The sequence below is a fragment of the Gracilinanus agilis genome, chromosome 5 (genome assembly GCF_016433145.1).
Source record: "Gracilinanus agilis isolate LMUSP501 chromosome 5, AgileGrace, whole genome shotgun sequence".
Lineage (NCBI taxonomy): Eukaryota > Metazoa > Chordata > Mammalia > Didelphimorphia > Didelphidae > Gracilinanus > Gracilinanus agilis.
The window spans coordinates 288,624,635-288,635,533 of NC_058134.1; the positions used below are offsets into that span (position 1 = coordinate 288,624,635).

General features: G+C 42.9%; 1 protein-coding gene across 1 annotated transcript in view; it reads left to right on the forward strand.

The window, feature by feature from the left end:
* Positions 1 to 1,558: 1,558 nt before the first annotated feature.
* Positions 1,559 to 10,899, forward strand: part of LOC123250233 (keratin, type II cytoskeletal 3-like) — a 14,604-nt gene continuing 5,263 nt past the window's right edge. The window contains exons 1-6 of the mRNA XM_044679249.1: positions 1,559 to 1,650; positions 1,846 to 2,581; positions 5,835 to 6,055; positions 7,422 to 7,482; positions 9,485 to 9,580; positions 9,980 to 10,144. Of these exons, the coding sequence (XP_044535184.1) occupies positions 1,559 to 1,650; positions 1,846 to 2,581; positions 5,835 to 6,055; positions 7,422 to 7,482; positions 9,485 to 9,580; positions 9,980 to 10,144 (1,371 nt within the window). The remainder of the gene's footprint in view (positions 1,651 to 1,845; positions 2,582 to 5,834; positions 6,056 to 7,421; positions 7,483 to 9,484; positions 9,581 to 9,979; positions 10,145 to 10,899) is intronic.

The window sequence follows — 10,899 nt, forward strand, 5'->3', positions numbered from 1 at the left end:
AAAAGGTGTTGAGGAAATGGGATCCAGGACAGGGAATTTAAAAAACCAAACCCTTATGTTACAACTTGGAACCATATTAAGTATTGGTTCCAAGGTAGTGGAATGGTAAGGGTTAGGCAATTGGGGTTAAGTGATTGCCCAGGGTCACACACAGTTAAGAAGTGTCTGAGGTCAGATTTGAACCCAGGACCTCCCATTTCCAGGCTTGGCTTTCAATCCACTGAACCACTTAGCTGCCAGACAGGTAATTTTTTGGGGTGTGTGTGTAGAATTAGGGAGAATAGTGGAACATCCCTAGTGGGATGCCTTTTTGGTGATGCTCTGGACAGCCAAGAGGAAGCATGTTCTGTGTTCATGGTCTGCGTGAATATGTTGGGAGTAGGGGTTCGAGAGGGGGAAAAGTTGACAGTACTTTAAAAATCTCTTCTGTATGACTTGAATGGGTTTGAGTATTTGAAAGCAACAGGACTGTAATTTTCTTTAATCCTTCAAACTCTTTAGCAATTGGAGACTCCTAGCTCTTTCCCCCAAGTTAGTTCAAATTGGGGAAAGAACCCTGGAATTGGAATCAGAGGATTTAGGCTTGAGGATTTGCTCAGACCCTTAGGAAAGCTAATTAATCTCCATGAGCCTCAGTTTTCTCATATGTAAAATGGGGATGATAATGCTCAAAGTACCTGTCTCACAGTTTTGTGAAAAACAAACTGTGAAATGTCATTAAAATATGAATTATTGTTGAGTGTTCAAATTGAGAGCAGATAGAGGAAAGGCATAATCAGGGTCAGGTGAGGCGAAATGGAGAGAGTGAAATTTTTGAATTGATTTCATCAGGTTAGAGTTAGAGTGGTGGTGGTGGGGCACAGACAAATAAAGCGGGGAACTTTCTAAGTAGAGAAGTAAAAGTTCATGGGAGGCAGTAAGCCAACTGCTGGTGGGAGTGGATGGAATGCTGGTCTGGAGTCAAGAAGACTCATCTTCCTGAGTTCAAATTCAGTCTTGGACTCTTGCTAACTGTGTGACCCTGAGCAAGTCACTTAACCTCCATTGCCTAGCCCTTTCCACTCTTCTGCCTGGGAACCAATATGCAGTAATGATTCTTCTTTTTTTTTTTTTAACCCTTACTTTCTCTCTTAGAATCAATACTATGGATTGATTTCAAGGCAGAAGAGTGGAAAGGGCTGGGCAATGTGGGGTTAAGTGACCACAGTATTGACTGAAAGTAAGGGTTTTAATGAAAAACAAACAAAACCCCAATAGATCCCTTTTGACACAGTAGATTTATCTCCACAAACCTCCACCCTCGCCCCTGCTTTACCCCTTTGGCACATTCCTTGAAAACATTTAAATAAGATGCTGAAACTAGCTTTGTTTCAAATGAGGAGACGGAGGTCCAGAAAGGGGAGCTTGGGGTGAGAATCCAGGTCTTCCGGCCCCCTGGCTCTGTGGTCCCACCCAAAAGGGCTCCTAGAGTCAATGCTTTCCACGCATGTTGGTGACGGATGAGATGGGCAGGTAGGGCCATGAAGGATTAGGAACACCAGAGAAATGCTGACCGATCATGGGCAAACCTGAACCGAAGGTACTTTGGGGATTTGGGGCTGTGTCAGCCCCTGCAGGAAGGCCCCTTTTTCCAATGCAAGCTTATTCTGGGTGAGTAACCCCAGGAACAAAGCAATTTGGAAATTTCGAGTGATTATCAAGGTGTGTTGCTAGTTTTGGACTCTGCCTGTTGCTGCCAGGCAAACCCAACCCGTTAATTCCCTCAATTAGGTTGCTAGCTCAGAAGTAGCTGGCCAAGCTCCCTGGCCTCATATAAGGGGCCATCCTGGGCTCTGAACTTCACAGGTTTCTCAGCATCCTCCAGCCTTCCTCCTGCTGGTGCTCTGAGTCCTTCTGTCCTTTGGAGGAGATCACCATGAGTCGCCAAGTCAGTTATAGCCAACAGTCTTTTAGGACCTCCGGTGGAGGGCAGCGCCAGGGGTTCAGTGGCCGATCTGCTGTGGTCTCCAGCAAGAGTCGAGTCAGCACAGGGAGGTCGACGTCTGCTTCCCGATGTGGAGGAGGTGGTGCCAGTGGTGGAGGTAGCGGCTCCTCAGCCTGTGCCATGAAGGGCTTTGGCAGCAGAAGCCTGTACTCCCTGGGGGGGAACAAGAAGATCTCCTGCAGTGTAGTTGGCGGCACCTCCCAGGCAGGGGGCTTTGCTGGTGGCCGAGGCTCTGGCTTTGGGAAGTGTGGGTTTGGAGGTGGTGGCTTTGGAGGGGGAGCTGGTGGCTTCAGAGGGGGAGCTGGTGGCTTTAGAGGGGGAGCTGGTGGCTTTGGAGGGGGAGCTGGTGGCTTTGGAGGGGGAGCTGGTGGCTTTGGAGGGGGAGCTGGTGGCTTTGGTGGCCCTGGTGGTCTTGGTGGCTTTGGTGGCCCCAGTGGTCCCGGTGGTTTCCCTGGTGGCATCCATGAAGTGACTGTCAACCAGAGTCTCCTAAAGCCCCTCAATGTGGAGATTGACCCCCAAATTGGGCAAGTGAAGACCCAAGAGAAGGAGCAGATCAAGACCCTTAATAATAAATTTGCTGCTTTTATCGACAAGGTGAGTGAGTCCACCTGGAACAATGAGGTGACGAAGAAACCTGATCTCATAGTATCTGCCCAGACCGTGTATCGTGATGTAAAAGTGGGCTTGATTTGAACTCAGAATGCTCGTTCAAATGCTGGCTCTGTTTCCTACCACCTGTGTAGTGGTTGGGAAAGTCATTTCTGTATTTCAGTTTCTTGTCTGGGAAATGAAAATGTTGGACTAAATGACATCTAAGGTCCCTTCCAGGTCTTAACCTATGATCCTGCTGGGTCTCGGCTATTGCATCTGTAAAATGAGGGATTTGTCTAGATAATTGTTAAGGCTGTAAAATTCTATCATTGAATGGCAATTTAAAGATATCAAGCTAACTTGGCTGCAACTTCCAGAAATTTCTCAGTTCCTTAATAGATCAATTAACTCTCATCAATGGAAAAATTTGCTTTCCATTTCTTTTGAACATGGCTACTCTGTGTAAGTCCTTTGTCCGTTGTACTGGCTCAGCTTAGCATGCTTCTCTGGAGAAGGAAGATCTTTGAGACCAAAAGTTTTAGTTTCCAACTAAAATTTACTTGGGTAAATATGAACCAGTCATTTTAGGAAGAGAGGGCAGCTCTGTTCAGACTCGTCTTTGCCTGAGCCAGAGAAGTTCCCTTACCTGTGTGGAAAGAGGAAGAGGTAAAACTGGGGTCATAACAACGGAGATGGATAGATAAAAGATAGTCCCTATTTCTGGAATTTTTTTATAGTATGTGAAACATTTTCTTCACAGACCTTGTAAAAATATAATGTAAAATATTTAACTTTTACAGATGAGAAAACAGAGGCTCAGAGATTAAATACCTTATTTTATTATATTTTTTTAAACCCTTACCTTCTGTCTTGGAGTCAATACTGTGTGTATTGGCTCCAAGGCAGAAGAGTGGTAAGGGGTAGGCAATGGGGGTTAAGTGACTTGCCCAGGGTCACATAGCTAGGAAGTGTCTGAGGCCAGATTTGAACCTAGGACCTCCCGTCTCTAGGCCTGACTCTCAATCCACTGAGCTACCCAGCTGCCCCCTAAATACCTTATTTTTAAAACCCTTTTTTATTTTCTGTTTTAGAATCAATACTAAGTATTGGTTCCAAGCAGAAGAGCAGTAAGGACTTTAAGTGACTTGCCCAGGGTCATACAACTAGGAAGACTCAAAAAGCAAGATTTTTTTTTCACTATAATTCCTTCTAAATTTGTTGAGAAGGGTTAAAAATAAGCCAAATTCCTGGAATATCTAGGAAGGAAAAAAATCCTCACGGCCAAAGAGGAATGATTTGGGAACCCTGATAAAATGTGATTGTTTCTGTCGTTTTAAGGAAAAGAATCCACCAGATTACAATTTTTAGAATTATTGTAAGCTGCCTTGGCCATACATTTATTCCTTGAGCTGAGGATGGAGATACTAATTGGGATAAATGTGCACAGTGGTGAGAAATGCCTACTGCCCTCCAAGAAGCATGATGCCATTTGAAATGACTCTCAGATGACTAGCCTTTAGACCTTTTGCAAAGTCACTTTATATCTCTGAGCTGCAGTCTCTCATCTGCAAAATGGGCATGAGTGGCAAATTTTGGGGTGTCAGCTTCCATCTCTATAAAACAAGGTGGTTAAGTGGACTCTAAACTGCCTTCTGCCTCTAACGTTCAAATATTCCTATCCTTCTGCCCTTTGTAGATGTCCCTAGCTCTCAGGTTGCCTAGCAAAACTGACTCATGGACTGCTAGGTAGGATAGAAGATAGAGTTCTGGACCTGAAATCAGGAAGATCTGAGTTCAAATCTAGCCCAAGGTACTTACTAGCTGTGTGATGTTGGGCAAGTCACTTTAACAACTCTGTCTGCCTTAGTTTCTTCAACTGTAAAATTGGGATAGTAATGGCACACCTGCTTTTCAGGATCATTAGACTTGAATGAGTTAATATTTGTCAAGCACTTAGTGCTGTACCTGGCACATAGTAGGTGTTTAATGAGTAAATACTTGTTTCTCCCCCTCTTTCCAGAAGAATGATCTGATGGTGAAATCTTAACATGAGGGGTGGGATCTTCTTAGCATCCCTCCAATCATACTGGTAGGCACTGCGTCTTCTCAGAGTTTAGAATTGGAGGGAAGAAGAGAAGTATGCCTACCACTCTCAGGGAGTTTGGTGGAGGTGGGGGAAGCAACTGGTTCAAATCCTGCTTTTGCCACATAATAGCTCTGGGATCCTGTGCAAACCATGAGAACCTCTCTCAGCCTCAGTTGCTTCATCTTTGAAGTGGGAAATCACAATACTGCCTAGTATTTGGGGGAGGGTCAAATGAGTGAAATTTTTTTTGGAAAAATCATGAAAATATTCACCCCCCAAAATATTATTAATAATAATGCTAACATTTATAATTGCTTTAAAGTTTGCAAAGCATTTTGTATGCTAGCTAGCATTTATATAACAATCGACGGTTTGGAAAACTCTTCATGTATGTTATCACATTTGAACTCTTAAGAATCTTGTGAAGGGGGTGCTGCTATTATTTATGCCCATTTGACAGCTGAGGAAACTAAGGACAACAGAGGTTGAAATGGCTTTCCCAGGGCCATACAGCCACTGTCTAAGCCAGGATTCAAACTCAGATCATCCTGATTCCATGTCCAGTGCTCTAGATACTAACAAAGTCTCATTATGATATAATATGATAGGAAACATAATGTATAACACAATATATGATACAATGTGATATGTTTCCTACCATACCATAGTGTACCATGTCATGTCATATCATATCACATAATATAATATATAACATAACAAAATATGTGATATGATATGACCTGACATAATAAAATGTAATGTACTATAATTAATATAATGTAACATAATTAGTATAATATAATTCAATATAAAATATAATCCTCTCATTATAGTACTAAGAAAGGTATTAAGTAGCATTTTATGGTTATAACCTACTTTAATATTTGTTTCCTCATTTGATTCTGCAGTAGCTGGTGCTTTCATTAGTTCAAGTGTAATTATCCCCATTTTACTGATGAGGAAACTGAGGCTAAGTGCAATTAAGTGACTGAAGATAGATGGGTAGTAATTGGTCAAGCCAAGATTGGAACCTAGGTCTTCTGTCTCCAAGTCTAGTATCCTTGTACTATAACAACCAATCATGGTGCTTTCTGGGGGCCTCAAATCTTGGCCCCAGTACGTTGGAGGAGTCCAGGAGGATAATGATAGACTCTTCTTTTTGGTGCCTAGGTCCGGTTCCTGGAACAACAGAACCAAGTCCTAGCGACCAAGTGGCAGCTGCTGCAGGACCAGGGCTCCAACTCTGGCTCCCAGGGCCCAAACTTGGACCCCTTCTTTGAGAGCTTTATCAGCAGCCTCAGGGCCTACCTGGACAATCTGCTCAATGAGAAACACAAGTTGAGCGGGGAGTTGAACAGTATGGAAGACTTGGTTGAAGACTTCAAGAAGAAGTGAGTTTCACTTGCAGCTATAGCTGATCGATCAGGCATCTGGGTGGGTAGATCATAAACTTAGAGCCGAGGGAGGATTAGAGGGCATGCCATCCAACCCTCTCATTTTACAGATGAGAGAAACTGAGGCCCAGGGAGGTTTGGAGACTTGTCCCTTGTGTGAAAAAAGGTACTAGATTGAAAGTCAGGCAATCTGAGTTCTAGTCCTGCTTTTAGCCTGATTCTTTGGCACTCTGCTTTGTGGCGTGTTCTCTTTGGGAGGGTCCCAGCATGCTCATTTGCCTCCCCACAATGATTTCTCCAGCTTTCTGGATTTCAATGAAGATAGTGTAGTAGAATGGAAAGAGCTCTGGGGAGACGTGGGTGTTAGTCCCTGTTTTGCTAATTTTCATGCCTCTTCTCTGCGTTGGCTTTCTCACCTTTAGACTGGATTGGGAACCTAAATAGTTCCTTCTGGATTTCTATCCAGTGGTTTCTCCAATCAGAGTCTTCCCTTCTATTCTCTCCTCCATCTCCATCATTTGTCTATGAGGCAATTTCTTTTCCATCATTTAAATAACTCCTAATCCTCATCATCTAAATTAAATTACATAACCCCTAATTCAAATAGCCTTCCTAGGTTGATCCAGCCCTACTTTGCCTGTGTTCTTCTCTCTCAAGGTCTCTTTCCCCCTAAATGTTGTATTTACCCTCATCTCCTATCCCTACAGCTCCAGAGTGACCTGTGATCAGAATACTTCACACCTGTTTGTTTTAATGCTCCTGTGGTTCTTTTTGGCTTTAGATATAGGTAGATGGTGGGCATGGCCCTGGTCAGTGCAATTCACACTGCAACTGGGAGAAGGTTATAATCTTTACAAAGACTTTTCTACCAGAATATTGAGAGACAGAGAATGCACTTAGGTGGTCCCTATTTTTAGGAACTTATAGGGATTCTATTGACAGAAGCATAGATCTAGAGAGATAAGGAAAAGACTGCTGGAGAGGTAGAACTGAACTGAATTGAGCACAGAATAAAAACATCAGGCAGATTGGAAGGCAAAATATGAACATTATGTATAGGTAAGCAAATGAGGCTTAGCCCAATTTGTGAGGGGAAAAGGTAGGGAAATATAAGATGGGGATGAAGTCCTAATTCTTGGTAATGTAGGGCTCTTCTCTGATCAATCCAGGAGGACTTGTCTTTGGAGAGGAAGACTTTAGGAGAATGTCCAGTGGTTACTTCATCACCATTTGGATGTTTTTCCAATCGAACCCTACTTCTTTGCAGTAGAGATGGAATGCTGTTGGTCAGTCTGGTTTTCCTGATCATCATGAAGATTTTCTGGGGATCCCGGGATCCCTAAAATGCCTTTTCTCTCCACAGGTATGAAGATGAAATCAACAAACGTACTGCTGCTGAGAATGACTTTGTGGTTCTTAAGAAGGTGAGGTTCCCCACTCCCATTCCCATTTTCTGTGTGGGGTGTGTGAGGCTGGGAGGTTGGGGAAGGTGCCAACTCTTGAAGAAAAAAGAGAGGAAGGAACATAGTAGACATCAGAGCCCTGGAATGTGATAGCTAGAAGGGAATGAAAGGTTCATCTCTCTAGTACAATCCCTTCATTCTGTCAGTTAATTAACTGAAGCCTAAAGTTATTGGCCCAAGGTCTCACAGTAGCTAGCAATGTGAATACTAGAAAACAAGTCTCCCAGGCTTCATCCTAGTTTTCTTTTTCTCTACACAGAGGGTTCTTACCTTTCTTTTTTTTTTTTTTTTTAAGTGACATGGATCCCTTGGCAGTCCTTGGAAGCCTATGACTCCTTTTCAGATTAATTCTTTTAAATGCATCTCATTTTTTTTAAAAAGCAGAGGAATATAAAGAAGTCAAATTCTATTGAAATGCAGTTATTCAAACATTTTTTAAAAGTGTGTGGACTCCAAGTATTGGACCCCTGCTTTGTACCTTGTACTACCTTCCTTACAGGATTCTTTGTAAATCCTTGGGTGCTAGAGAGATGGGAGTAATTAGTAGTAGTAGTAGTACTAGTAGTCAACATTCTTGGTTTATTTATTATAAGTTCTTGGTGTATCAGTTTAAGGGACTATAAGAGTCTGAAAAACATCATCTTGTGGAGATTTAAAACTGCTTTTAGCTCATTTTAAAACTCCTCTTGATCTGTCCCCTCATAGCCAAATTCCTCACTTGGTTTTAAAGAGCACTGTTCCATTCCTTGGAGAGGCAGCATGGTACAGTCAAAGAGTCCCAGATATGGAGTTAGCACCTCCCTCCCTTTGATAAAAAGGATAACTGTGTGACTATGGGCAAATCATTTAGCCTCTGAGTCTCAGTTTCCTCATCTGTAAAATGGGGGTTGTGGTAAAGATCACATGAGATATATGGAAAGGACTATGAGAACCTTCAAGTGTTATCTTTGTTGTTGTTTAGTCATGTCCAACTCTTCCTGACCCCATTTTGAGTTTCCTGGGAAAATATATTGGCATGGTTTGCCATTTCCTTTTCTAGCTCATTTTACAGATGAAGAAACTGAGGCAAATAATGTTAAGCGCCTTGCCCAGTGTCACACAGCTAGGAAGTGTCTGAGAAGGGTTTTGAACTCCAGTCCTCCTGATAGTTTATCTGCTGGGCTAGTTAGGTGTCCCAAAGTGTTGTATATACCTCAGTTAGTTTTATTCATCTCCATCCATCTTGTATTCCCTCTTTCTTCTTCCCTTCTTTTTTTTAATTAAAAAAAAATTAAAAACCTTTACCTTCTGTCTTAAAATCAATACTTGCATTGGTTTTAAGGCAGAAGAGTGGTAAGGGTTAGGCAATGTGGGGTCAAGTGACTTGCCCAGGGTCACAAGTCTCTGAGGCAGATTTGAACCCAGGACCTCCTATCTCTGGGCCTGGCTCTCAATCCACTGAGCCACCCAGCTGCCCCCTTTTTCCCTCCTTTTAAGTTTTATGGGGGCCAGGAAAAGCTATCCATGACTTCTAACACAAGTCCTCTGAGTCTTACTACTCACAATCTCTCCTCCTCAGAGCCCAACTTTATCCATCTCTCTGCCCTTCCAGCTTTTCCAGGAAGTCTCCCTTGATTAACCTCAGCTCCATCCCTTCACCTCTATATGAATACTTCTTTCCAGCTACCTCTAACCCTGGCTTTGGTGCTGTGACAGCCTGGAGCCTGCTTCCCCCATTAGGAATTATATCTTCTCTAAGGACACAGCATTGTACAGTAGAAAGAATACTGACTCTGGAATCGGGGACTTGTGTGACCCCAGGACAAGACACTGAACTTGCTTGGACCTCAGTTTTCCATACCTGTAAAATGAACAGACTGTACTGGTTGGCCCCTGGGGGTAACCCCAGCCTTGGATCTGCAATCCTTTCTGTCTGTGGCAGGTCACCCAAAACACAATTCAGACCAAATGAATTCTTTTCCAGGATGTAGATGCCGCTTACATGAGCAAAGTAGAACTAGAGGCCAAAGTGGAGAACTTGATGGATGAGGTTAACTTCCTGAAGGCCTTGTATGATGCAGTAAGTTCTCATCTCACTTTCTATCCTTGTTATCCACTTGCCTTCTAGTTTCTTAAACAAAGGCTTAGAAACTTCTTTCAGAAAGACTGTCTCAAGCATCCCGCTCAAGTCTGTTCTGGGCAGGATGACCAAAGATGACCAACATTGGTGAGCTTTTCTGGCCTTCCTTTAAGGGACCTTCAGGAACATCAGTCCCTATTGCTCAAATTCTCCTCACCCCAAGGTCAGAGGGTAGCTGTTACTACCCTGGTTAGATCCAGCTATCCTTCAGCCATCCCCAAGCCTTCTTTCTGTTTCCCCTCTTGACTTCCCTCTTCCTCCTCCTTTTCTTCCTCTTTTGTTGGCATGCAGTGCCCATAGACCCATTCATGGAGTGAATGTATCCGTGTGGCTTTGCAGGAAATGTCCCAGATGCAGTCAGACACCAGTGACACCAATGTAGTCCTATCCATGGACAACAACCGATGCCTGGACCTGGACAGCATCATTGCTGAAGTCCGAGCACAGTGTGAAGAGATCACCCAGAGGAGCAAGGCTGAGACAGTGGCCCTGTACCAGACAAAAGTGAGTGATACTGGTTCATTAATTGGAGAAAACTGCTCATGTCCTAGGACCATAGAGCTGGAGAAAGAAGTTCATTAAAAATGTTTCCAGACTTTCCAGATATCAGAGCCCCATATATTCTTTCTTTCTTTTTCTTTAAAAAAAAAAAAAAAACCTTACACTCTCTCTTAGAGTCAATATTAAGTATGGGTTCCAAGGCAGAAGAGTTGTAAGGGCTAGATAATTGGGGTTAAGGGATGTGTCCAGGGTTACACAGCTAGAAAGTGTCTGAGGTCTAATTTGAACCCAGCACCTTCTGTCCCTAGGTTTGGCTCTCTATCCACTGAGCCACTTAGCTTCCTTGTCCATGTATTATTTCTAACTGAGATTTAGAAAATTTGGTTTTCAAATCTAGATTGGTCACTTTCTAGTTGGGTGACCATTGCTCTGAGGCTGATTCTTCATCTTTAAAACAAGGATAGTAATACTTATGTGGCTTTACTTATAGGGCAAGGAAAGTGATTTGCAAACCTGAAATTTTATTAATAAGAGTTAGAATTATCTTTCATAAACCCTAAAGGGAAGAGTTTCTCATCACTTTTCTCAGTTGCCTTCTCTAGCTAGGATGAAATTCTCTTCCTGGACATTGTTCAGTAGAAAATAGAAACCTTCTGTCTAACCCAGGGGATTTTAACCTGGGATCTATAAATGTTTCTCTCTCTCTCTCTCTCTCTCTCTCTCTCTCTCTCTCTCTCTCTCTCTCTCTCTCTCTCTCT